The following is a 26,751-nucleotide window of genomic DNA, read 5'->3' on the forward strand; positions in this document are numbered from 1 at the left end:
TACAGACCACGGAGCAAATCACATCCCATCACCGTCCACAAATTGCCTCCTTCAAATCACCAAACTGAATCATCATTGGCCGCTCCATAGGCGTGCCTGCCTGTTCCTCTTCTGGGGTTGGTAAACATATAATATGCTCAAATTTTTGGTCGACTGAAGATTGGTAGAATCGTGCAATATTGGCCCCTCATGTCCCGCCTTGTCTGTTTCTGTGTTAAGTATATGAGTCGCATTGCTTCTTGAGGTATATGTGTGCTTGAAGTAGCTGTGGCTTATGTGCCGTCTCCTTATTCAGCTTGACTTTCTGATTTGATCCTTTTCGCAGTAGGAGCAGTGTCATTTCCTTCATCGGCATATGTGAGACGTTTTTTGCTTGGCTTGGTTCCATCCGTATCATCCAAGACAGACTCGTTAGTAAAGTCCTCTATGGAGGGCAAATCCCATTTCCCCATTCTTGGCATCAAACCTGTGCGAACTTGTTCGATCATAGCTGGGTTGGTGCCGCTCGCAGCCGAGCTCGCTCTGGCCATTACAGGCCGATTGTATTGGTCGTGATTCAAGGCAGTCCCGAGAGGATCGGCCTCTTTCGTTGATGCAGCTGCTGGTCGTAGGATGGGCCGCGCAACACTGGGCTCTCGGCGCCTTTGTTGCTCTTGTGCAATTGAAAGTGGAGGAGCTGGCAACGATTCTTCGATTGCAGGACTGGCGACGACAACCCTGCGGCGATATCTCTCTCCTTGAGTATGGACATCGAGTGTTAGAACATCACTGAGATTGTTGGAGCGTTTTCCGCCAATATCCTGTGTCTGGAGGCCAGGGCGTGGCTCCTCAGAACGCTGCTCCTGGAAGTAACTCGACTCAGTTCCGACTTCGCTCTCCTGTGACTCGTTGGGAGTGATGGTCTGCAGTCTGGCAGCTAACTCGTCCCTGACCCAATTGTGTTCTTTGCTCAAGTAGGAAGCCGTTGATTGTAGTATCTGATTGAGGTCAATCATTTTGTTGAATGTGGTGTTCAGGTTTTCCACACGAGGCATTCGTACACTCATGCTTTCTAGCTGACTCTTGAGTGTCTCCATAGCCTTGAAGTCCTCGCGTTCTCTTCGACAAAGTTCACTGCTGGTGCCAGCATCGCTTTGTAATTTGATAAGATGTTCTTGTAGGCCAGAAGTCTTTTTGCGTTCCTCAAGCAACGCCTCGCGTAGAAGTTGGGACTCGGGATCGCCTGATGAAACCGATTCCAGTTGCCGTCGGACTTGCTCAAGGTGCGTTTCTATCGTGGAGCGGATGGCTTCCGATTTGGAGATGTCGTTCTGGGATGCAACACTTTGCTCCTGAAACCGTTTGTCGAGAGTCTCTCTGACCTCACGGATGGCCCCTTGTAAACCTTTCTCGGACTGTTGGTCGTTTTCGAGCATAGATGATCTCATACCTTCAAGCTTCCGAGACCATTCAAGAGAAACCTGTTGCAGCGTCTCTTCAAGCTTAATAATCTTTGACTCTCGATTCTCAAGTTGTTGGATGATCTCGTTGTGCAAATTGTCCTTGAAGCTATCTCTCCAGATGGAGTTACTTTCAGAAAAGTCGACCCAGTTGTTCTTCAATTCTTCGCAAGCCCTTTGAGTTTCGACAGTCTTGGTAGATATGGCGTCTAGATAGTCGACGAACACCCGTCGATTTTCTTCGAACCACCGCTGGGTTTTAGACTGGGTGCTTTGCTGTTCGGCCATGTTATTATGTAGTTTTTCGAAGTGGCCGTGGACAGTTTCATGAAAACACGCAGCAGTCTTTGCTGCATTTGTCTGTGACGAGATAACACTGTATATTTCCGACGCCAAGCTAGAACATCTTTAGTGGAAGAGCTGGAGGATATGTAGGAATGCATACCGAGTAATGATGTTTGCTTCCAAGTTCTCCAGCATTGATTTGACGTCTCCATTTGTAATCTGTCCCTCGATGTGTGAATTCAGGTGGTCGCTTATGCGATCGAGTCTGGGCTGTTAACAGATTTTCTGGTAGTAAGTGTAACAGCAGCTTACTTTTCGGAAAGGCATTTAGCCGCTCTGTCTTGATTCTGACTTCGTTCGTTGTGTTTGTTACTATTTTCTTTCAGGGTAGAAAGATCAGAATGGATGTTTTTGACCATATCTGTCAGAGTTGATTCCGTTTCAAGCTGTTTTTGAAGTTCACTGGCTGCTGCCCTCTCGCGAATGAGTTCTTGTTGCTGATGCTCAAGCTTCGTCTTCAGCTTCTCGATGGCGTGGTTTTCTTGGACATAATTAGTCAGTGTGTTCGCTCAAAGGAATGAACTCTTACTTTTCTGAACCTCTTGTTCTGTCTCAGCTCGAAATTGCTCGACACAGCTCTTAAGCTCCTCACGTTTCTTTCGACTAGCCTCAAGAGCCAACTCGACGGCTTTGGCATCTATATCACGTTTCTCTCTGTCCTTCTGCAATTCCGCGATTTCCTCGCAGCGGGCACGGGATCGATTGAAAAGATCTTGTTGTTCAGTGATGGCTTCGTTGAGCTTGGCTCGATTCTTGCGATATTTTTCATGAATCGCTGCTTTGTCTTCGTAGGATTTGGCAAGATCTGAACGCAGAGATTCGACCTCGTTCAGAAGCTTCTGACTTTCTTTTTCGATCAGAGACCCTTCTTCTTCCTGACTTTTGTGAAGATCCGTTAGCTCTTGAATTGCGGCGTCTTTCTCAGAGATGAGCTGCCTTGACATCTCCAAGGCTTCTTCTGCACTGTGAACCTCATCCTCAAGGCGGGCAATCTCTTTGGCTGCCTCGATACGTTCAGCCTCAGAAATCTGGATACATTCGTTCCAGCGTTGAGCCACATTCTGCATAGCAAGCTTCTTTCGCTCAGGATCTACTGTAGTTCGTGACCGATCCTTTCGCCTCGACGATCGTTTTCTGGAGACATTGCTTTCTCTGGATTGCGGGCGATCGTGATATTTCTCCGAGTCTCTATAGTGATCAGATCTTGCAGTCGGCTGCCTGGACCAGTAACCACCTGAAGTACGACTTCGTCTCGCAGTCCTTGGAGATTGCGGAGCAGGCATTTCCAGATCACCGCAAGTACTCGGAGATGAAACACCGTGGTGAGTTGGATCATTCTGGACAATGTGTGGAAGTGGAAATTTCAGATGCTCAAAATTGCGTGCTAATGACTGTGTTAGCATGAATAACCCCCGAGAAGTGATTAATTCCATCTTACCACTTTCGTTAGACGAGAAAGATTCGAGACGACTCTTGTCCTGTATATGCCGAGGTGTTCCTGCCGACTCAACCACTCTAGAAGGTTGTGGAGAGCTTGAGAATGCTTTGGTTCTTGAGGGTGGCGCGTGTAGTCTAGCAGAAGGAGCCCTATCCCTACAGGGAATCTCAGACCTTTCAGCAGACAAAGACACAGGGCCAGCGTCAATCTTCCGAGGAGTTCCCTCTCGAGGAGACTTTGGAGAGTGTCGCTCCTGTTGCTTAGGAGAGACTGAGATATCTCGATGAGACAGAATAGGAGAATCCTGGGGGGAAGATTGTCTCCCAACTAGTCCGATCTCGGGTAGATCCAAGGGTGGATGTCGAGGCATCCGTACGTTAGTAGGACGTGGTGGGTTGGTAGGAGGACTCTGTACGTTAGGGGCGCGTGGTGGACTAGGAGGAGGGATCTGTATGTTGAGGGGACGTGGTGGATTAGGAGGAGAAATGCGCGGAAGAGCGCCCGTCGAGTTGAAGAACTTGGAAGCATCACCTGGCTGAGACTGGTCAATTTTAGGCCGTTCAGAAAACTGTCCAGGACGAGGTGGTTTCTTTGCACCAAAGGAGAAACCCTCAGAGATGTTGGATATCGACACGTCCTCTTTTGACACGGAAAACCGTTTGACGGGAATCTGGCTTGCGTACACATTGGATGTTACTTGAGAATCAGGGATGACGGAGGGCAGTTTCTCGAAATCTCTATCATCTTCGTTGTGGTTGAATGTGACAGGAATCTGGCTTGCGTACAAGTTGGATGTCACTTGAGAGTCGGGGATGATGGAGTGAAGTTTTTCGAAATCTCTATTATTTCTGTTATGGCCGAATGATGCTAGGTTGGTATCTTGGCCCAGGCTCTGAGACCTTGATGCTGGTGAAGCGGACATTGTCTTATCATAGGCCAAGACGGCCTTGATCTATGCAGAGCAACAAAATGGGGTTGATCGTGAAGAACTCCAATGTGACAGAGTATGAAGAGAAGAGAGAGTTTTCCAGTGAATGGATTTGTTGAAGAAGAAGAAGAGTTTTGGATGAGAGGAGGATGCTGCCTGGTTTGTTAAGCCTTCCTTTTCCACAACATTGCCCCTTCTGCCTGGCAAGTTGAGAAAGTTTCCGCTGTGCAGCTTCCCTTTCAATCATGGTGAGGTAAAGGTGGGTGTGTAGAGTAAGGAATAACCAGCGAGTAGTCTGTAAATTTTCTTTCGAATGGAAAGAGCAGCCGGCGCATTCGAGTAGCCATTGCCTTTCTTCACTTCCTACTATCATCACAACATGCAGTCGTTTGAGTAACGAAAAACTTATGCCGATACCATTGTTTTGTACAGTAGTCGTAATTCTAACATTTGACTCCTTATCTGTTTAGTTCAGTTCTGCCACTCTGCTTTCCCATCCCAGTTGCCGCGTCTGGTGGGTAATAGAAATATTGGCCTTTGATCTTTGGCCTTTATGGTATAGACTTAAAAGAGTCTGGTCTGAAAAGCATAAATTAACCTTATTTCGTATCTATTGCTTTCACTTCTTCTGTACCTAAAGGCGCCTCTCGCCATTTCATGCCTACCTACTTAGATACTCAGTACACAGTAAGCCTAGGTGATGGTGTCTTCTTTTCCTCTCGCGAGAGCACTCTCTTGGGCATAATTTGCATGTTTAGGTATAAGGACGAATCAGGTAATTGACTGCTTCAAAGACGGTGTGAACCTTTGGAATGAGGAAACAGTTCCTTGTGATAATACAACCTCAATATGACTATCGAGTGGAATCACACACGGTCTCACAAACCCTGTCGACAAGGACTTTTGTAGATCATGCAGGGGATAGCTTCTCACAAAAAGAGACTATTTCATATGAAGGCAGCATCTTGAGTTTGTCCTGCAATGCCAAGCCTGACCATCATGATCTATTCATGTTCAAATTGTACTACATGGTCAAACAGCTCGCTTAAAGACAAAGCAGTGCAGAGGCGGTTATCTCTAAATTAAGGAAATAGACGAAACTTCAACGTCGGCCATACAATGTCAGAAAAATGCAAGAGAAGCATACAAGACCTATTTCTGACCCTGGGCGCTTCGCATAAGACTTAGAGATGGACGTCAGAGACGCTTAGACCACCCTCACTATATTGATCCCAGCCGCTGCTATCACCGACCTATGTCAGAATGAAACCCATCTCCAAACACCCACATGCACTACAACTTAAACCCCAGACTAAGACTCTATATGACCAATCCAGCGGCTCATCACTGTGAAACATAAGAAAAATATTCCTTGGGCACAAGCAACGGCCCTGCATTAATCACCCTTTGGCGCGTGACGAGCAACGAGCATTGCGGTTGTTCAGGTGCTTATACGCTTGTCTTATTGGTTGGACCCCTGTTTGAGGCTTTGCCGCTCAGCGCTTCGAGCTCGGCGATCACCAATCACAACCAAGAATGTACCTATATCGCGGTTCCTGTGTTGTGCTTGAGTCTCGGCCCAGCAATGAGGATCCAATAACGATTCGCCTTGAACCTTCGGGAGTTGAGGGCCAAGTCGGTATCAAGGGGTAGCTTGGGCTGGGTGCAACCTATGTGGGGGATGAAAGAAAAGTGATCCATGGATGTAAATACAATGCACATCCTCTCAATATGGCTATATTCTTATGAAAATTCTGGTCCTTCTATCTTAATTACATGGTGTTGTTGCTTTCTTCCATACTATCCAAGGTTCTCTGAGCCTTCTTTTGCATATTCTCGAACAACAAATTCCAGCAATCAGCCCTTATTCAAACATAATGTCTCAAACAACCGACCCTTTCCCATTGGCATCGGAAGTATACAATGATGCCCCAAGTGCAGACACTGGCACCGATGCCGGTGCAGCTGGCGACAGTTCAGGAAACTCCGTTTCTATCTCACAAGGCGGCATGATCGCCATCGTAATTGTTGTCGTTGTTGTCAGTTTAGTCGGTAGTATGTATTACCAATGTATTGTCTCGCTACATATGCTAACCTCGTCGCAGTCTCTACAGCTGCTCTTTTCTTCATTGCAAAGAAGCGTGAATGGACAATGCGAGAGACGCTTAGAAAGTCTGCCCGCAAGGTTGTCACCGCTCTCACACCCCGAAGAACAGAGTTCCCATCTTCAGTCAAGGACGGGTCTATTCCAACTCATCGCAACCGTACACGGATTGAAGATGATGTCCCCCCAACACCAAGAATCCGACCTGAAGATCTCGAAAAGGGACTAGCACAAGCCAAGGCAAAGCGAAAGGAGAAGAAGTGGGCAAGAAAGTAGACAGCAACATAGAAGTGTCAGCCAAGAATGGCTCGGCTGGCAATGACACTGGCAGAGAAAGGTCGCAGGAAGTTGTCTGACACAATATTCGGGTGGTCGCGGCCTTGAACTGGTGTTTCCAACGGACAGGATCCGGGTATCATTCATGTATAAATAGTAACCCTCCACGCATGAGCTGTCTCATCTTTTCTCCACGAACTGAACGATAACGCCTTTGCTATTTTTGATAATGAATTCCAAGCGCCTATTTTCTCCTTCTTAGATCCTTCTAAATGTATTACCGCTGGCACTTCGTCGAGCAGCTCCAGTTCGCTTATCTCGAGGCTCGGCGGGCAACTCCTCCTCTCGCGCCTTCTGTTTCCTCCTTGACTCAGGGATAAATGAAACTTGTCGCTCGCCGACAACTTCACCACGGGCCTTGCTGTCGCGCCCGAACTTCTGTTGTCTTGAGCCAAGCGCTGTATCCCTGACGGCTCGTCCCTGGTTACTGGTTGACGTAACACGCATGACAACATCATCGTCGTCCTTGGACTTCTTCTTGGGTGCGGCGACAGGCTTATCCATATCTTCGTCACTGGACTGATCGTCATCGGAGTCCTTGGCCTGGTAACGCTTGGCGCCCTTAGGCTGCATTGCCTGTTCGACCATAGTGCTTGGATTGAGGGAGCGGAATTCTCCAGTATTCTCGTCGACCTGGAAGGCTTCATCCTCGAACATCTTGTTGAAACGATCATCACCAAGAACACCAGCCTTGGTATCGACTTCCTCTCTGTTCTCCTGCTTCTTGAGAAGCTTGTCAACCAACTTCTGGTTGACCTTGACCTTCTTGGTGCCTCTGATTCTGCTTGCACGCTCCTTCTCAACCTTATCCTTGATACGCTTCGTCCTCTCTTCCTCCCAGACGTAGGGGTTAGCAATCAACCTAGCCTGCTCGTACAGCTTGGAAGCCACAAAGTAACCGTGCATGTATGGTCGGAGCAGGTTGGTCTTTCCAACAAGGTGAGACAAGCTTAGTTGCTTCAGTTCGGGGAGTGTCAAGAACTTGTAGTTGTCGTATGTTTCGGTGTGCACCTCCTCGGCCATCTCTTCGACCATGTTGTCCAAGAAAGAGCACCACTTGGGCGCGGGACCAAGTTGAGGAACAAAGAATGCGTGCTGCTGCTTGCCTTCGTTGGCTGTCATGATCATACCAGTGTTTTTACACCAGGCAACGTCGTTGATGTCCACGATAGGTTCCACGGACGTCCATGGGTCTCCAGTTTGTTCATCCCACAGCTTAATGATGCGCTTATCAGCTGAGAGGATCTTCTTTTCTTGTGATGCCGTTGTCATGTGTATAAGCTTCTTTACTGCAAATCCATAGCCTTGGTCCTTCTTCAGGAGAGGCACAGGCCGTCGAAGATCGAAAATCTGCATCATGCCGGTCGACGAGCCAGTGACGATAGAAAGACCTGAAGGACTGAAGTCGAGTGCTGTAACTTCACCGTCATGACCGCCCAACATGGCAACTCTTGACTTGGATCGAGGGTCCCAGAACTCAACAGTTCCTATCGAAGTTCCGAAAGCAAGTAAATTGTGGGTGTTTTCTGCGATGGCTGCAGTGTTGACACTACCAACTCCAATGCCTCCTTGTAGACCACCGCCAGTTAATTCATCGTCGCCACCAACATCAACCTGGTAAGACTTCATGAAACGTCCCAACTCGAGGTTCAGGCGAAATACTTCACCCTTGCCATCACTATCTAGGCCGACGGATGGCACAAGAGCCTCGGTGGACTGTCGGTCGTAGACAAGGTCTCGACCGTATCTGGGAAGACGAACTTCATAGTGGCAGCCCATGGGAGTGTGGAATTCGAGGCGGCGATCGGTTTGTAGATGAATAGACTTGGAGTAATCGGACGACAAAAGTTGAAAGGAATGGTTGAGGGCGTTGGTGTGACGGGCGAAAGACAGCGACAGCTGAGATAAGTTGTGAACATGAATCTGCGGCTTGTATGTGCCGGTACTCATAATCCAGTCACCATCCTCACTGACTCGAATGCAGTTGCTGGCCTCTTCGAATTCGAAATCCTGTAGGAGCTCGACACGATTCTGGTATTCGGCATCATCCTTCAAACTTCGCTTTCTGCGTCGCGCAAGCCAGTCGGGAAGAGGTCGGGCTGAAGATGCGCCCGAGATTGTGTATACGGGAACGGTTCCCGGGTTTGACAACTTCATGGCGGCGTTGTTCTTGGTGAATCGCAAGAACAAAGGTTGTTGTTGTGCTGCAGGTAGTAAGTTTTGCGTCCAGCGGATGCGACTGGATTGGAGTTGGAAAAAAATCAAGGTGAAGAAAAAGCTTGCCCCACCAAGTTCGGTGAACTCGGTGACCGGGCTTCGGTGAAGGGACCTCCCAGGCCATCGGGCCACCTGCTCCTATCTGTCTATCGGAAAGTCAATAGGCTATGTCCGTAATAAACCTAGTCGCTTTGGGGAGGGCCCCTAAGTGCAACTGACGTCCTCCATCAAACATCCATCAGGGACCCCCCTAAAACGTCCCTGTTTACTCACTTTCTGGCGCCCCATCCTAGCTGAGGCCCTGGCTCCCGTACGAACCTCCACTGAATTTCTATCTCGCCTAGTCTCTGAATCGCGACAGACGTCGAATATATCATCAAACATCGATTTAATACAGAACATCAACCCACCGATCACTAATTGCAAGACAGCACAACATAGGTCTAATGGCTTAACTGTATTTCAATTCCTACAGTTCCAACACTCATCTTACCGACCGAGTACCTAATAAGCTCCCCGCGGCGCCATCTCCGAGCTGCTCGCTCGGCACCAGTGTCTCGTTCGTTGAGATGGAGTCCGGAGAATCGACGGCCTCAACAACTACAATCTTAACAACCATATTTCGAGGATCCCCGTGTTAACCTCCCTTCGACTGCCTTTAAAGGTGACAACGATAAGTACCGGGCCCATCTAGGCTTGCGCCTAGCCGTTGTGCCTTAAGCCGCTTTCACGGTTGCGACTTCGGGGCGGCGAGGAAACTGTCGCAATGGAGACCAGCGAATATGAAACGAATACTCTGTTGATAGTGAGTGGTACAAACATTCCCTTTCATTCACCATCTGACACTTGGATCTGTAGAACAACATCGCGTCGATAGCCTTTCGCATTTACGAGCCGTCCATAGACCAATCGCATAGCTTCCAATCATCCGCCCTCGAGATTCAAAGTACACTTCGTGACCAAGGAAAGTTAGTCTCGTACGACGCCGACCGAGGAGCGATATGGATCTTCCAGATCACCAACAAAGATGTAGCAAGCAAGGCTGTCAGTTTTGGCTCGGGTGTCAGTCTTGAAGCTTGCGGCTACACGCTGGGAATGGTCGAGGAGGGTACACTCGAACCTGCTGCTTTGCAGAAGAACCGCATCCCTGGCAACACAACACAAAATGCTGCAACAAACACGGCCGCGATCACATCTCCAGCTGAACCGCATCAGCGCAACCCCCTAATTTCACCTACACCCACCGCAGGGACTCAGGCTGAAGGAGGCGTTCAACTTCCGGCTCAGCCTGTCGACATCAAGACGACACAGCCAGTACCCAAGATTATATACGAGCAATTCATCATTGCAGTAATTTCCGTGATAACATTTGCGTTTTGCAGCCAATCTATGGCGGTTCCTCTCAACTACAGGACAATATTAATCCCACCGTTGCAAGCCGATAGAAACGAACATGAAAAGGATTCTTTGCAGGCCGATCCTGTTATCGGTACATTCAAAACTTATCTTACAACCACAGGTTCTCTTGTGGTCAGTCTTTACTTCTCTTATTGTCAGAATCTGGCTACGGTGGAAGATGTTCTTTCTGGAGATTCCTCTTCGTCGAGCGGTCCGATATTAGCTGCCCCTTATGGAGTATTTGCTACAAAATCCAGCTTTTCCAACGGAGATGCGGACCGGAGCCTTGCACAGACACCGAACACACAAACTTTGAGCGTCAGAAGTTTCCCAGACACACATGATTCACTCTGGAAACATTCGTGCCTCAAAGCACTCGAATATTGTGGACTTAATCCGTCTAATTTTAAAGCGGGCTCATGGGTCAATCTTCTCATCATGAAGCCGACCTCGCAGGATGTAGATGGAGAGCAGAAGCGACTGCGTGCCACCGTTCCATGGCCAGGAGCCCTTTGCTTTCGCAAGAAATCATTGGAGGTATCGACGACCCACCGTGTGGGAGATACCATGCTGAGTGGCCATGAGGAATGCCACGATCCTTTGGGTGACGCTCGTGGATGGTTTGCTGGTACTTCTGAAAGGGACGAGAGGGTTTCCAGGCGAAAAGCCGAGCGTGCCCATACTGCCGCAAAAGAGGTCAATGCTGCTAACCTCCAAGCTCAAAGTCTCAACGGCCAATCTCCACTATCAGTACGGCGTCCAAGTACGGCCGCTGCTGGTGTCATGTATCCGACTCCTCCTGACGCTATCCAACAGCACCTCGGCGTTACTCCTTCTATAGACGGGGCAACCTCCAGTCCTAATAACCACCATCCAACTCTTGCAGTTATTGACGCAGATGCCACGATGCCGACAGTTACACCGATGGCTGACGTCGACCATGATGCGTGGGATGGTGGCCATGAACAAAAGAGAGAGCGAAGCGACAGCAACTTGATTGGCGATACCGATGATATAATGAACGGTATGGGTGGAGATGTATTTGGTGATCATGATGTGACAGAAGACGACTTCAACTTTTTTGATGGACCTGATGGCAACGATATGGATATCGACATGGCCGATTTACAACCAATTTCGCATCCCCCTCCCCCTCAAGCGATACACCCTCCAGCAATACCTCCTCAAACGATACTCCCTCAGGCGATACTCCCTCCAGCAATGCCCCCTCAAGTGATGCCCCCGCCGATGATCACGCAACCGCAACCCCAGAAAGTTGTCGAGCCAAAGCCCAAGATCAAGTCAAAACCCAAGACTCATGAACCTGTTTTTGCGAAGCCAGAATTAAAACACGCCAGGAGCTCCCTCAATGATGAGATCAACCACAAGGTCAAAACTGAACGGTCAAATTCCAACAAGCGAGGATCCAGCCCCTTTGACCCAGATACTGTGTTCAAGCGAGTAAAAGCTTCTCTGGCTAGCCCTACGCAGGAGAATTTCACCTTTCAAGCCCCTCTTCGGCGCAAGAGTAGCATTTTTGAGAAAGTCGAGTTTGACCCTAAGATCCCCCTGATCAACAAGAAGTACGAACACGGTGGTGCATTTGACTTTTCAAAGGATCAGGGCAGTGGGGAATTGAAGCGTGATACTGAAGGCCTTTCCAGAGATGAATACCTTGAACGACAGGGGAAGATCAAGCCGGATTCCAAGACCCTCTCTGGTGTGTCTTTGATCAGAAGCTTGACTGGCGTAGACGGGTCTGCTAATTATACAAATGCCCAAAAATCAAACGGCAATGCATCCTTCTCCGAAGATAGTGATGCCGATTCAGAGGCGGATGACCTAAGTTCAATCTCTGGTGGCCCTATGTCGCCGATCAAGTCCAGCGTGAAACGGACAGTTGTGGATGATGATGCACTTTCGCAAGCCACAACATCGCGCGAGGCAGACCTGATAGACGATGCCACTGAAGAGCAGTTTGCGATCGAACTACCCAAGCTATCAAAGACCGAGTCACCAGAACTGCCGCTTCATCGCTTTTTTTCGGATCCGGAGCCTCTCAATGCAGAAGTGGGACTTTCTAACCTCGAGTTCGTTGAGGTTGCACAAATTGTCACCGAACAAGCTGCCACTGGCCGACTTGATATCGGTATTGATCACAGGAAAGAGTCTGCTGCACTTGCAACAATGAAAGGTCATGAGCTCAACGTTGCCCGTAGTTCGCTCCAGCTCCTTCACAACGTTATTCCCTCGAATTTAGGAAGCGCCACAGCGGTACGATTAAAAGGATTGCTTGAGATACTAGACCTACCACTCGTGGGGCAGCCAAATCGCATGCAACCCCGACCGATACCTGGCAGGGATACCAATGTCGAACAACTACGGGCCAACAACCTCTACCAGATTCCAGTACCTCACCTCGAGGTTCGTAGATCGGAAACGAAACTATCCGTACTTCCGTCATCTATCTCTTTCTGGGAAGGTCTTGGACTGTCACCTTCGTGGGGCGCAAAGGATGTCACTGCCCTTTGCATATTTCCTGGCTGGAAGGGAATGCCAGATCACGTCGGAAGTTTCCTCAGCCGCTCAAAGAGTGTATATGAATCGCTGAAGCTAGGTACCTTCAACAACCTGCCCTTATCTGGAGACTGGGACGACGGCGTTTTGCCTTATGAGGTCGATAGGATCTCAACCTCACCTGACGCAACTGTTACTGGTCATGGCTCCTCTCTAGTGGAGAGCATGGAAGTGCTCCGAAGCTCTCTATCAGAATTGAAGTCCAAGGACAAGAATCTGGTCATTTACTTCGTCTACTCACCTGACAATCCCGCCTCTATCATCGAAGCTTGCACCGCTTTCTACCGCTGCTTTGACGAGTATAGTGAACTCCTAGCAGCTCGCAAAGAATCTCCGCAGAACGAGCTGGTTTTGCAGCTTGTGTCGTCGAATCTGATATCATCAACGGCATCTCTAGTTGTTCCAACTCCCGCAGAAATGATCAAACTCTGTGTAGAGACTTACGACAGATGTACGCTGTTTCTGGCCCCTGAATATGGCGGCCCTACCCCTGCACCTGCGGTCATGCTTGAACAGCCTCCGCCTCGAATGATTGACTTCAAATTGACAACCTCGCCTTCTCAATCCCTTATGCACGAAAACTCATGTATTCATGTGGGCTACGCTGAAAGCCTTGATGGTCGATGGATCACGGCTGCATGGACAGATAACCGTGGCCAACGACAAGCCACTGCATCTTACTCGATTACGCGGAACAGAACCCCTGACCGATCTGCTTCCCAGCACAAAGCGGCCATCATAACTGAAATCTGGGCGACGACGTTGAGCATGATATCAATATGGAAAGTTCAATGGCGAGTAATCATTACCAGAGCAGGACCGATGGACCAGAAAGAGGTTGAGTGGTGGCAAGCAGCATCAACACTCGATGACAAGTATTCTTTCACGATGATCTTGATGTCGGTTGACACTAGTCCATCCCTACAACTTGTGCCTCCCGTCGTAAAGATTCCTCATGCGGCAACTTCGGCATTCTACTCAACACCCGTGTCCACGCCCCAGGCTAATATTGTCTCGCCGGAGCAAACAACGACTCCAGCAACCCCTATGCGGGAAAATACCCTGGCTGCTACTCCAGGTGCTGAGAGTGTCACTGAACCAGACGCTGATTCTTTCTTGATCGATGCCACTGACCAAACATGGGGCGCCATCGCTGCACATCGGTTTGGCAACTCTACTACACTTCTTGAAGTACGACCTGCGCTTGCCAGTGGTTACTTGATCAAACGGACGGGAATCAAGATTGAAGATCCTCCAGTCGTGATGGAAGTCAACCTTGTCCATACAGAGGCTACCCCACGTGCATACGAGCCTCTCCTAAGAGAGATGCTGTGCTACTTTAGGGGTCTTGGTACTTTGGCCCGTGCTAGGGGCGTCACAGATCGTGAGATGGATGTTCGGCCTTGGCATATTGCAGTAGCTGAGAAGGGCGTACGAGCGCTGCATCTTTTGTTATAATAGGACAGGCATTGAAAGGCGTCATCATTTGGAAGGAGATGGGCGTATTTGTTGGTGCATGGCGTTTTTACTTTGTGTGCATATACTGTGATTGGATAGTCAGACTACCTACGATGCGAATATAGTTTGGCTTTGTGCTATCTGTGAAAGATGTTCAATTTCGGTCGCTAACCTAATGACTTGGAAACCGCAAAAACAAAGAAAATCAAGTATTAGTACCGATAGCCTATTTGGTGTACAAATCACCATACAAAGTAAACAAAATCTATAACCTTATATAATTAGATATACCACAACCAACGCCTGCCATATAACCGGGCCTGTCCTTTTTGTTAAGCTTGCAATCATCTGCTGCTTGAAGAACTTACCTTGGATTGGATGTTATTGAAGAAACGATTCAGTGAACCAATCTCTCTCGTCTATCCCGCTACGCCCTCTCCGGCGCCAGAGTTGCCTTTGGCGGTCCCAGATCCAAAAGCGATGACCTGGGTGAGTCTCGAAGTCGCTGTGTTGACACTGCTGTATTATTTCTTGCTCCCCCATTTCTCCAGGCTCTTTCTCTACCAAGGACCAGTTGGAGATGGGAGAATATGACCGTAAAGTACAAGGCGCGGAACCAAGGGGTGACATTCTACTTCCACTACAACCTCCGACATAATCTTCGTGTCTAGGCTCGGATTGAGTGCGGCCCAGATGAGCAGCGGCGTTGTAGTAGGCACCACATGTTTGATCCTGAGTATCCAAATAAGAGACTTGTGGGAAGGAACTGAAATCCATGATCCAGTTGTCGGTGTCTGAGTTAATGTTGCTGATGCTATCAAGAGTTGAGCTGTGCAATGACTCGGAGCTGACCTCCGATGGCCTTTGGATCTCTTCTGGCTCCGAGTTAGCAATGTTGGGGTTGGAGACGTCTCGTTGAGTCTTGGAACTATAAAGGTTGACAAGGTATTTCAACTTATCCTTGGACCGTTCGTTTGTAGTCGAGATACCGTTTCTCTCAAAGTCTTCTTGAGTGTTAAGCTGACGAGGCAATGGTTCTTCCGGGCGACTGATGTGAACACTTTGCCAGAGTTCGTCGGTATCGTCTCCTAGAACCAGATCCTGCTGGAGTCCAGGAACGACGTGAACTTGACTGGTCTCGAGGTTCTGGTCAGATCCTTCGAACGTACAAGAAATACAGACAACAGGAGGAACTTTTTTGGTTTGTGTATCGTCGACGATTCGCAGTTTCTCGGCAAGTTTGTTTGATATGAGGCCATTCTTTCCTCTTCCGTATACGGCAGCATATATGCGGAATGGGCCTTGAGATTCGCGCTGTCGCTTCGACAAGGGTTGATCCGCAGTGAGTGGCTCCCAATGCGTTATGATGGCGAGGGTACTATTAGTGCCAGTACAATCATATGGCATTTCTTCGGTGTTCTGTGTTAGGCTCGTCAATGCTGAGTTGGCGAGGAAGACAAGTAGTGATTGAGGCTTACACGACTCTGCGGACGAAACTTAACATAAGGATAATTGAGAAATTTGAGAGATGGCTGTTAAAATGAGTGAATCAACAGTCCCAATGTGGGAGGGAATAATGGTGGGATGGATACAGGACTTGTAGGCAAAGCCTGAAGAAGAATTTCTAGAGCCTCAAATAACGACACCATGATAGTCGGGCATCGGGGAATGGAACTCTGTGGAACTGGAATTGAGGCGAATCTTATAATATTGAGGAGGATTACAGAAAACCACTTCCAAAGGGGCATCGGCTGACCCTTTGGAGTGTTGCATACTTACCCAGGAAGGTTGGTAGGGAAAGGAGTGTTTTTGCCGGGATAGATAAGATGTATTGAATCAGGCTCTGAGTCCAGATGGGGAGGTCGCAGCTGAGACAAAGAACGCACCCACATCTTCCTGTTGCCGTATGTAGGATGGCACCTTCATGTGAGGAGCTGAGTCGTCACATCATTTCCCATCACATCACATTGCATCGCATCGCATTAGCCTGATATCTTGATGCAAGGGATGATTTGGAAATTCCAATTCAAAGACTCGAATCCCTCGAGTTTATTGTCTTTCCATTGTCGACTCCGAGTCAAGATTTAGCTACGGCAATTACAACAACCTGGAAGACACGTCTATGTCATGCTCAATCCATATCATCCCGTCTCCATTCCCTTTTGTTATTCCACTTATCGCTTTACCTTCTCATCAACTACCCCAGAGCCCCCTCTCTCCGAGGCCAATCCGGCCAACCACGATGATACCTTGGATCCCAAACAAGATGACTGCATGATCATATAGCGGAAATCGAGCTGAAGAGTAGGTTAGGTTGAAAATGATGACTTCTTTCTATAGGAGAGGGAGGGATCCGAGGGTAGATTCCCCACGATGGCGTGTTAACAACCGAGTGGCAGCCGGATTTGTTGTTTTGCCAACCTGCCATGAGTACCCAATGTAAATTACCTACTACAACATAAACACTTTGGCCGTCTCCTCCCAATACGCCCCTGTTCAAGTGAGGCTCTGCAGAACGCAATAACCAGGGCTACTATATGGCATGTCCCCCCTCCCCATGCCCAATGAAACCAGCTATTCTCCTGTCTAGCACTTCTTGGTCTGCTGTGAAGCTTGGGTAAGTAAGGCTTTCTTACTACCCTGCCTCTCCGACGCCATTTCTTTTCTCCTCAAATATCCTTCCCTGCACTTTCGAACCTCTCTTTCAAATAAACAGGTGCTTTTCCCAATGCGGTGGCGATGAGTTTGCATAGATCTTTGAAGCCCGACAGAAAATCACGAAGAGAACTCGACAGAAAGTTGCTTTTGTCCACTTTGATTGAGGATGTCACTCCCACCAAAACATCAAAGAAAAGAGCAGAGCGTGAGAGAAACTCAGGCAATAGACGGTCACGTTGTCGACTAGCACCACCACGCATACCGCTGCAGATACCGAGGAGTAATTCGACTACCAGTACCAGGCCTTTTACTCCAGCATCTGGCCTGCCTTCTTCGACCTTTACTACAGAAGCTACCGATATAGGGATATCCGGTATAGATGAAGGAAACCTGACAACAGAGTTAAGGCCGACTATTTACCAAACAGACCCCATGTGAGTACTGCATTCGAAACTACGTCCTCCGCCCATCTCCTCTAATATCTTCAAAGTGTTCTATCTGCCTTCGAGAACATAGTTTTTAGTTCCTCCGCAGACTTGTGGAACACATTCGGGCCGGAAAATATGAGTTCGGCTGAACTTGAACGACACATGGAAGAGACAGCCCGTGAGGTCCAAAGAAGGGCACCACCGTCCGCCTTGGACCCAGACCTTGGCCAGGAAGGCTACCCTGTCAGGCTTACCTTTGAGAATGAATACACATGCCGAGAGACTGTTCTTTTTAATGAGGACTTTGAGGTCAATTTCGTTTCCCATGGGTATCTCAATAAACTCCGAATGGCTTCCGGGAAACCACCTTGCTTGGTTCCAGCTCCACCAATTTATCGAGAGGTCCTTACTCCTGACGGAATATTAGCTCCTGTTCGGTATCTCCTCTATATTTACCTTCAATGGGAATCTCCTGATATCCCATTCCCGCCCCGTCAACTGTGCTTCGTCGCCTATACTGGAACTGGAGGTATACATGACGCGAAGCTGATTCTAGGTCAAAGTTGGTTTGATAGTACCGAGGAACAAGCCCCCAACCGGACCTAAGCGTAAGCTTAGAATTCAGGAGGACCATTCGAGATTACGATGGCATTCAGGGCTGGTGGATATCAATATCCCTGCTTGCGATGAGCCACATCATGAACTATGCAAAGTTATTACCTCAGTTGCACAGGACGCATGATGTTGATTCATGATACTAATACGTTACCGACGGCGTGAATACGCTGGATAGTTCAAAGTCCCATTGACGGAGACTCTGAACTCAAGATTAATACAGGACTTCATGCAAAGAAGGGCAGCGACAGATTTGTGAGGATTTCCCAGCATACACCATTTGCTTTTATTTGTTTTTATGACTTAATGAAGGAGGTATCTTGAATTGTCAAAGGAGGGATGGTTTACAACACACTCATTGATTTTCTGTTTGGCCGATTGGGGTGCAGTATTGTCAACTCAAATTGCAAACTGGCTGCTGTACATAACTTGAATAAACATAAAAAAAACCATTGTTTATGCAGAACTTATTTACGAGATGAGATACCTATCTATAGTTGAGGAATGCTTGCAAGATATCTCAGCCTCAGGGTATATCAGAAAAATTGACCGCTGGAAGCATAAGGAACAAAATTAGTAGGTCAGTTTATGCTCCTTAGACTATACTTCTTAGACCACTTATTTTTGGTTCCTAAGACTTGGGAGGCCAATTTTTGTCAAGCAAGACCCGCAATGACGCTGTGTTTTGTAGCAATTCTAGGCAGACAGGCACTAACTGATGAGAATAAGAAGTAAGCAATATAATAAATCTTGACTCATTAGGAAAGTGTTCTTGTGCCCTTTTCTTTTCTTTCGAATCATTCTTTCCTTTTTCATAGGTAAACAAGAATATCTAGAAAAATTCTTAATTTATGGAAACGCCGAATTCGAATTCTGCTCCTTGATAAACCTTACCGACTCATTCAAAAGCGGCGTTGAAAAAAAGAGAGACGCCATCATAACCATCTAAAATTCCTCGGCGAAATGCCCCTGATACAACAACATTCACCGCCTCAACCAAGAATAAACCATGGATAAGGTATCTCTGGCAAGTCTCCCAGATGACCTCGTTCTCGATATCGTCGAGCATCTCGACACGGCTCGTGACGTAGCGCACGTATCAGCCTTGACAAAACATCTTCGCTCTCTTGTTAGACAGGATGGCTGGCGGAGTTTTGTCAAAACTAGATTTCCTTCACTGGAAATAGCGACGAATGATGATACTCGATGGAGTGCAATTGCGGATCGGGCGACATATCTCGATCGTTGTTGGGAGAAGCGCGGATTTTGGATTAACGTTCTTCATGAGAAGAAGCAGCAGCCTGAGAGGTTTCACCGCAGGGTAGCTGGAAGCCAATCGGTTCTGTTCCATACTGTTCTTGACGCTCGGCTTTCATCATCACTTCAGAATGATGTTCTTGCGGCTGGCGTGGGTGAGAATCTCATGGTGCGAATAAAGCCCGTGAACGGACAACCTGATACTTGGCATCAGATCCCGGGCCAGGCTCATGGGTACAAAGGAGGCATCGGAGACGTCACAGCAGTATCTGTCATAGAGAATGATGAGGTACCAGGCGTTGTTGTCGGGAGAGCCAATGGAGATATCCAGATACTATTTGGCAAGGATAACTTTACATCGATCTCACGACAACTAAAGGGAACAGATAGGCCACTACGAGATAGTCTTTCTGACATGAGGAAGTCGCCGGGCCAAACTTCAATCTCATCCTTACAGTGGCAACCAGAGGCAAATCGTCTCGCAAGCGGCAAAGGCTCTATCCTCATGCTCTATGACCTCTCCGCATCAGACAACTCAGAATTGATTCCCATAGAGTCCTACGACTTCTCAAAGACAAGTCCCGATGATGAAGCGTCGTTCCTACGAAGCACCAAATTCATGAGCAAAGATGTCGTGGCTTGCGCTTTAGGTGCGAGCAGAAACCCTCTGCGCTGGGGACAACTCACACCAACGGGTATACACTTCACCAATGCTGCTAACAATCCGAGGCCGCTCGATGATGCTGCCAAGTTGACTGATGTCAGAATGGGTGAGAAGACGACAGTTCGAGCGATTGAGCCTGTCAGGGGAGGAAATGAGAATCTTCTCTTGAGCACGTGGGATGACGGTACATACAGGTGAGTTTCTCTTCCGCAACTACTTAAAACAGCTACTTACCTCCTTTAAGACTATTGGATATCAGAACTCCTTCACCTCAAGACGCAGTCTACCGTGATCGCTTCCAGCCATACGAAGCAGGCAGTTCCCTCCTCGTCTACGGAACAGAGCGTTTCGTAGCTGGCAGTAACACATCGGCGGATATCCGTCTCTTTGACTTTAGATACCCCAAACCATATCATCACACAAGCGCTCTTCCATGCACAACACAATGGCCTTTTCCCAGCCAAAAGGACGACCACAAGATGTGGCGGCAAGGCTGGGCGCCAGACTGCCAACCTCAGGGTTGCGATCCCCAAGCTGGACTGCTGTGTAACTGGCATGGTACATCCAGACGAAATTACTGGCGTCCCGATGCTACACTGCATATTGGCGGCCCAACATACGATAGGATCTATTGTCTGGCCAAATCATCTGATCTATCGGATACAGTGTACTGCGGTCTTCGCGGCGCGATCCTCGAAATGAACCTCCATCTCACCGACGACGCAAAATATGATCCAGGACAACGCACCGTGCCGGCAGGCTGGACCATGGGAAGACCTGGAGGCAAGATATCACTCATCGAGACGGGTGTGAGTCTTTGCCAGGCAAAGGAATGGTCCCTCGAAAACCGCGGCGTTCCAGAACTCATTGTTCAGCAACCTCGACCGCAGAAGCAGACGGAATCATCAAACCAGGTGAAGCGGCACCGACTAGACTATGCGTTTCACAAAACACAAGACTTTGAACAAGTGCAGGCATAGAAGCACAGGGGTTATATTTTCATAGATTGTTTATGCTCTAGAATCGCCCATCATTTGTATTTACTACCAAAAACAAAACATAGATCTTTGCGCATGCTCTAAAAACAAAATCTCGCACATCTAGTATACTCTAGTTCTATAGTTTGGACTCTGGCACCAAAAGCGCGAGTCTCTCTTTCAGGGCCGTTTCGGCTTCCTTCTCAATTCTGCTAACAAGAACATCGCATGTAGGAATATCGTTGATCAAACCCATAACCTGCCCTGTTGTCCAAACCTGCAATCAGTTAGCAAAATTGTCTCGCAATCGAACGCGTAAAACAAAAAACTTACGCCATAATCGACATCTCCAGTGATAAACACTTCCTTTCCTCGCTTGCCGCTCATATAGGGCGCGACCTCTGCAAATTCACCCGACTCGCTCTTCTTCTCAATCTCAAGCGCATCGATCGCAACCTTGTTCTTGTACAACCGAGTGGTGTTTGTCCATCGTCGAAGAAGAAGTGTTGTGTCGGTCTCTTGGGCGCGGACAATTTCCTCCTTGACCTTGATGTGCACGGGCGCCTCGACGGTGCACATGAATCGCGTTCCCATGTTAATACCGCAAGCGCCGAGGCACAGAGCGGCGGCGAGTCCATAACCGTCTGCGAAGCCACCGCTCGCGATGAAGGGTACGCCCAGCGTTTGACGCGCTTTGCTAAGAAGGATAAAGTTGGTAATGTCGCTCTCTCCAACGTGACCAGCGCACTCGAAACCGTCTATGCTGAGGAAATCGACGCCAAGCTTAACGGCGCTCTGCGCGTGACGAATGGTGGTACACTTGTGAAGAACGATAATTCCGGCCTTCTTGAGCTGCGTAATGACAGGACCGGGCGAGTTACCGGCCGTCTCGACGACTTTGATACCCTCGTCAATGATAGCCTGGGCAAAAGCGGCGTAGTTGGGAGGGACCATGGAAGGGAGGAGGGTGATGTTGACGCCGAAGGGGTTCTTGGTGAGGGTGCGGCAGCGCTGGATCTCTTTGCGTAGTTCCTCGGGGGTCGGGTAGATGAGGGCGGTGATGAGGCCCAGGCCGCCAGCGTTGGAAACGGCTGAGGCGAGATCGGCGGTGCCAACGTGCATCATGCCGCCTTGCACGACGGGCACTGATTTGTAGAAGTTAGTATGATGTCGTGGAGGATAGAGTTAATGTGATACGAACCTCTGATGCCCAGTCGCTTTGTGAGTTCAGTCGCAAAAGGCATCGTGATGATTGTCTAGGTGTAAAAAAAAAAAAAAAGTGCAAAAGATGTAAAAGATAGGGGGAGAAAAAGAGATTCTATATATCTAAGTCTATATAGTCTAAGCCGTCTCACAGAAGAAAGTAGAATGAAGAGAGAGATTTGACCCGAGGTTGTTTAGATATTTTCAGGGCCACCCATCAAGTTTCAGTACCTACGTTAGTCCGTACTTGTCCCTCATGACCATTCCATGATCAACCTTAAAGAAGGTGCCGAGGTATGATGCCAGTAAAGACCCACTCATTCCCCCACACTCGGCTCGGTCCTCCACTCTCACATGCGGAAGGCGGGAAGGAGTACCGCAACTTACCGTACATCAGATTCAACTTTGCGGGGAAGGCAACTTCTTTATCAGCAGTTGTCACGAATAACATTTCATCGCCAAGTTTTAGATTGTTAAATCAGAAACCTAAAGAGGGAAATTTATATCAAAAACTAGATCTCAACTGGTATTGAATTACTAGGTATTCATGTTCAACTCTGCCTCCAGTGACTCTTGTCCTCGCTCAACAAATTCCAGCTTCATCCTTCTTTTGCAACATGCTTAAATCAAAGGCTCTTGTGACGCAGCCTGAAAACGCCTTGATATATAAGATATACCACACATCGTGAATCATCATAACCACATTGGCTTTCCTAATCCTGGTGTACACTTCCTGAAAGATGAGTGTCAAACCCATGTCCAACCCTGACGCCCAAAATTCGCAATAATCATTTTCTTCCAGTCCCATCGCTAGGAACATCCAGTAGTGTTTTATCATGCCTCTTAGTTGACGTTTGGCTCCAATAATCGCACTTGAGGACTTCTGTCTCTTGGCTTCTCGATCAAATCGGCATATGCGTCGAGACTCTGGCCCATGACCTTGACAATCTCAAAGATATGCGTTCCCTTGAAAGTCTCAGCCCAGAGTCGCACAACCGCAACTGCGAGTTGTCGTAGCTTGGCGCTGTCGCTTGATGGCGCTTCGTTTTGTCCTGAAAGCGATGGGTCGATTGGAGGAACAGCGAATTCAGTTTCATCAAGCATCCGGCGCACCATATCCAACAAGTTCTTTTCCTCGGGGGAAGCAGGCGCATCATGCGGTCCAATTGATCCAATTGTCAAAAGCCACTTAGATACCAGTATGGCACACTCAAAATTGCACACTATAGAACCCAGTTAGTGATCGAGTCGAAGAATAACGTTCCAGTTGGTACTTACATGAGTGTTGAATGCTCCAGTCGGCGGACTTGGTCCTGGCTACGTAATTGACACCAGCCTTTACTAGCATAGACAGGGCATGGATTGCTTGAAACACTGCTCTATGCAGTCTTAGACTTCGTACTAGTAAGGGGGTTCTACTCAAGGCGGACGCCACTAAAAGCGGATCCCGAGTCTCGAGCGCGGTCGAAGGGGTCACATCTGTATAGAGTCGGATGTACGCTTGTCGTAACAAGGCAGTTGCCGTGTAATCCAGAGTTCCGCCCTCAATCGAATCTGATATGCTGTAGTGGCCAGATTCCGCAGCTCTCAGCTGGTGCTGATCCTCGAAGCTAGTCTGCCATACACGCAGTGCTTGCGAAACCTCCTCAACATCCTCAGGCTTCATGGTTCGATGAATGTTGTATGGTAGACCAGTCGCAAAAGATGTCTGTTTTAGCAAGTAAATGTGTTGGATAAGTGCGTGGATGAGAACGTAACTGCCTAGGGATGACAGGTGCTGCGGGAGGCCTTGGTTTGTCCGGCCGAATAGTCGTGAAAAGGCATCGTGTAAGGTGAGCTCAATGATCGGTGTTGACTGTCGCATTTCTTGCCATTGCCAGGCCGTCTCAGCCCTCCAGAGCTTGCCTCTTTGAGGCAGGAGTAGATTCAACTCAGATGTCAAAAGCAATGGCGGCACGTTGTACGCAATGCTACAGAGATTGAAGAAGCAGTAGGCAACAAGCTTGGTCCGTGTCGCAGTCTCGAGTCGAATCCACGTTTCCCAGTCGTTGACCACACTTTGGTTAACTTCGGCAACCAAGCCTTCTTCCCGAATCAAGATTGCGAGATTACTCTGCAAGGATAATGCTTCGTGGAGAATAGTTGGCACGCCCCAGAGGCCGATGGCGAATAGAAGCAAAACTGCTTGGATGGTCTCAATCCGAGCTTGAGGGGTATTAGGAGAGCTAGATGCATAGTCAGAATGGAGATGTTTTTAGTTGATCAAGGTGCGAGCTTACTAAGGTTCACGGTGAGTATCCTGTGTTGCTGGCCGCTCGGACTGTGCAGACGCGAATGAGTGACGATATGTTGCACTTGGTGAAGGGCGTGTCGAGTGAGGACTGTAAGCAGCCGCAGTCGGCAACAGTGCATGCACCTCCGAGATACGCCTTCGACGAATCTGTTCCATGGCTACAGCCTTGGCAGCATACCATAGAGCATAGCCTCTATTCTTCTCAAAGCGATACTGTGCTCCTACGGCGAGAATAGCAAGGAGCAACTCGGGCGCGGCTTCGGCAGGCGAGAAAGTGGGGAGATGAAGAAAAGGCAGATGCTCATGAAGCCCGCTGATATAGCCTTCTAAGAATCGTGTCAAAGTATGTCGTGAAGGAAAAACAAAATCGTTGGGTAGAACGGCAGAAAATTCGTCCAGTCTGTTCTTGATCACGGTATGGTCGGCTACAGAGATACGAAGGGCAGACTGTCGCGCTGCTTCATCAATACCTCGTGAGGCAGGATCTGCAGGATCTCGGGCTTCAGTCTGCATGGGCGGGAAACGGCCCGGAAGAAATGAAGATTTCGATAAGCGTCGCTGAGCGGTCCCGCCTTGGCTTCGAGAGTACATCATTTGCTGCTCAGTTTCGAAGCTTGGGGGCAAAAAGTGAGAAGAAGAAGCAAACTCGTCAAGGAATGGGTTGTAATCGTCATAAGTCCCAGGAGGTGGTTGCTGAGGTACATAGCCAGATCCCAAAGGTTGGTCGTCTCGTGGGCGTTCCGTCGTGTAGGCAACGATAGATTCTCCATAACTGCTCTTTCTTCGGGATTCTGGAGAATGTGGTGGGAGAGGCGCTGGCGCAGCATTTCTCTGAACAGGCGTCACTGAACTCGCAAGGGCTGCGTCGGATAATAGGTCAAGATTACAAGCTGCTGATCGGGGTTGTGCCCGGTGATCGTGGGGGCTTTGTTGGGGGCCTGGAGGTGGCCCATGGTGATAAGCCTGAGGCTGTGGCAGAGGTTGCTGAGGTGGCGGGGGCCGTGAAACATTGGTATGCTGGTGTCCGATAGCCTCAGTGTTTGTTTGGCCTTCAGAGATAGAGCTTTTATGTGAGGTTGAAGATGTATTAGACGACAGCTTCCTGGGCCGACTGTTGTCTTTGCTACCTTCGTTGAGATGCACGAGCTTCTCGTGTCTAACAAGAAGATCCCTTATATCCATGTCAGTATATGTGTTGACAGAGTTGAGGTGAAGTGTAAGTCCCGGTTGGGATAGCGCTCGCAAAGACAGGAAACGGGGCAGAGGTCATGAAATAACACAGGTTAAGAAATGAGTGGATGAGTGAGTGGTGACTCAGTTACAGTATATGAGTGACCGGGTGGGACGGGCTGAGAGACTGGGGAATATAGGGGAACTAAGAATAACGTACCTTCGTCCGAACGTCTTTCCGCAGCGATCCCATCCACATGAAAACGGCTTCTCTTTGGTATGTGTTCGCTCATGACGCTGTACATGTTCGACACGTCTTCATGGCGAAAGTCTGGTCAGCCTACAATGGAATCATCGATGAAGGAGAAAAACAACGAACCTGAATCGTTTACTACAGTACTTGCAGGGAAGAGTCTTGGGCTTTGGCTGGCGAACCTCAGTTGACTCTGGGCCTACAAGAGCAGGAGGAGGACCAGGAAGAGGCCGAGGAGGGCCTTCCATGGACTGAATAGCAAGCATCGTGGATACGCAGGCTCAGATAACAAGTCCTTGGTCGATTTCTAGTTATGTTTAATGTTCGATATCGAGATGTGGGGTGAAAGATATCGAGGAGAGATAAAAGAGATAGTGAAGAAAAGAAGGAGCAGAGCAGAGTAGAGCAACACAGATTTGGGATTTGGAGCTGGAACTGGGGAGATAGATGCAGGAAGATTGCGGGGTGCGTTAAGGGTAAAGCATGGCATGTGGAGGAGGAAATAGACGGTGGCCCGTGAGCTACAGTGCAGCGCAATGCAGTTGCAGTAGCAGAGTAGGTAGGTACATACAATACAAACGTTGTAAAGGAGGGTGGAGTGTGTGGAGGGTGAAAGGTGGAAGGCAAGGTGGAGGCCTGGGCTTGGGCTTGGGCTTGGTCTTAGGTTTGCCTTCCGCGGGAGAGACAAGACAAGACGAGACGGGGATGGGGAAGGAAAGATGGGGATGGGGTGGACGGGAAGAACGGGGGGCAGCGCCTGAAAGGAAGGAGGAGTGACTAGGGTCCAGGTCCAGTATGAAGAAAAAAAAGACCACAGCCAAGCATCCAAGTCTAACCCAAGAAGAGTGAATGAATCCAAGGAGCTGGATGGGATGAGATGGAGGGGACAAGGTCAAGGTTGAGATGCCAAGGTTAAGGTCAACAAGGTCAACGACGGACAGCAAGCCTCAAAATCAAGCCAAACCAAACCAAACCATACAAAAAAACAGAAGA

The 26,751-nt window shown here is 48.6% G+C and overlaps 9 protein-coding genes across 9 annotated transcripts; 4 read left to right on the forward strand and 5 right to left on the reverse strand.

The window, feature by feature from the left end:
* Nucleotides 1–287: 287 nt before the first annotated feature.
* On the reverse strand, nt 288–4,144 carry FSST1_009496 (uncharacterized protein; the record flags this gene model as incomplete). Its single annotated transcript, XM_083226475.1, has 5 exons — nt 288–1,836; nt 1,885–1,989; nt 2,037–2,265; nt 2,314–3,168; nt 3,223–4,144. The coding sequence occupies 5 exons, from the start codon at nt 4,142–4,144 to the stop codon at nt 288–290; spliced, it is 3,660 nt and encodes a 1,219-aa protein (XP_083085457.1).
* A 1,883-nt stretch (nt 4,145–6,027) lies between these two features.
* Nucleotides 6,028–6,530, forward strand: FSST1_009497 (uncharacterized protein; the record flags this gene model as incomplete). The annotated part of the gene is made up of 2 exons (XM_083226476.1): nt 6,028–6,205; nt 6,256–6,530. The coding sequence occupies 2 exons, from the start codon at nt 6,028–6,030 to the stop codon at nt 6,528–6,530; spliced, it is 453 nt and encodes a 150-aa protein (XP_083085458.1).
* Nucleotides 6,531–6,788: 258 nt separating this feature from the next.
* On the reverse strand, nt 6,789–8,747 carry FSST1_009498 (ribosome biosynthesis protein ENP2; the record flags this gene model as incomplete). Its single annotated transcript, XM_083226477.1, has 1 exon — nt 6,789–8,747. The coding sequence occupies one exon, from the start codon at nt 8,745–8,747 to the stop codon at nt 6,789–6,791; it is 1,959 nt and encodes a 652-aa protein (XP_083085459.1).
* An 826-nt stretch (nt 8,748–9,573) lies between these two features.
* Nucleotides 9,574–14,240, forward strand: FSST1_009499 (mediator complex subunit 13 C-terminal-domain-containing protein; the record flags this gene model as incomplete). The annotated part of the gene is made up of 2 exons (XM_083226478.1): nt 9,574–9,612; nt 9,666–14,240. 2 exons carry the CDS (start codon nt 9,574–9,576, stop codon nt 14,238–14,240), a joined length of 4,614 nt encoding a protein of 1,537 aa, XP_083085460.1.
* A 381-nt stretch (nt 14,241–14,621) lies between these two features.
* Nucleotides 14,622–15,647, reverse strand: FSST1_009500 (uncharacterized protein; the record flags this gene model as incomplete). The annotated part of the gene is made up of 1 exon (XM_083226480.1): nt 14,622–15,647. The coding sequence occupies one exon, from the start codon at nt 15,645–15,647 to the stop codon at nt 14,622–14,624; it is 1,026 nt and encodes a 341-aa protein (XP_083085461.1).
* Nucleotides 15,648–16,979: 1,332 nt separating this feature from the next.
* On the forward strand, nt 16,980–17,932 carry FSST1_009501 (uncharacterized protein; the record flags this gene model as incomplete). The annotated part of the gene is made up of 2 exons (XM_083226481.1): nt 16,980–17,332; nt 17,389–17,932. The coding sequence occupies 2 exons, from the start codon at nt 16,980–16,982 to the stop codon at nt 17,930–17,932; spliced, it is 897 nt and encodes a 298-aa protein (XP_083085462.1).
* Nucleotides 17,933–18,950: 1,018 nt separating this feature from the next.
* On the forward strand, nt 18,951–20,842 carry FSST1_009502 (uncharacterized protein; the record flags this gene model as incomplete). The annotated part of the gene is made up of 2 exons (XM_083226482.1): nt 18,951–20,056; nt 20,107–20,842. The coding sequence occupies 2 exons, from the start codon at nt 18,951–18,953 to the stop codon at nt 20,840–20,842; spliced, it is 1,842 nt and encodes a 613-aa protein (XP_083085463.1).
* Nucleotides 20,843–20,978: 136 nt separating this feature from the next.
* FSST1_009503 (NAD(P)H-dependent flavin oxidoreductase) lies at nt 20,979–22,083 on the reverse strand (the record flags this gene model as incomplete). Its single annotated transcript, XM_083226483.1, has 3 exons — nt 20,979–21,116; nt 21,173–21,984; nt 22,041–22,083. The coding sequence occupies 3 exons, from the start codon at nt 22,081–22,083 to the stop codon at nt 20,979–20,981; spliced, it is 993 nt and encodes a 330-aa protein (XP_083085464.1).
* An 802-nt stretch (nt 22,084–22,885) lies between these two features.
* On the reverse strand, nt 22,886–26,024 carry FSST1_009504 (C2H2-type zinc finger protein; the record flags this gene model as incomplete). The annotated part of the gene is made up of 5 exons (XM_083226484.1): nt 22,886–23,265; nt 23,321–24,267; nt 24,322–25,506; nt 25,726–25,821; nt 25,885–26,024. 5 exons carry the CDS (start codon nt 26,022–26,024, stop codon nt 22,886–22,888), a joined length of 2,748 nt encoding a protein of 915 aa, XP_083085465.1.
* Nucleotides 26,025–26,751: the final 727 nt, after the last annotated feature.

Source organism: Fusarium sambucinum, chromosome II (assembly GCF_050947815.1).
Source record: "Fusarium sambucinum isolate potato_lamoka chromosome II, whole genome shotgun sequence".
NCBI classification, from domain to species: domain Eukaryota; kingdom Fungi; phylum Ascomycota; class Sordariomycetes; order Hypocreales; family Nectriaceae; genus Fusarium; species Fusarium sambucinum.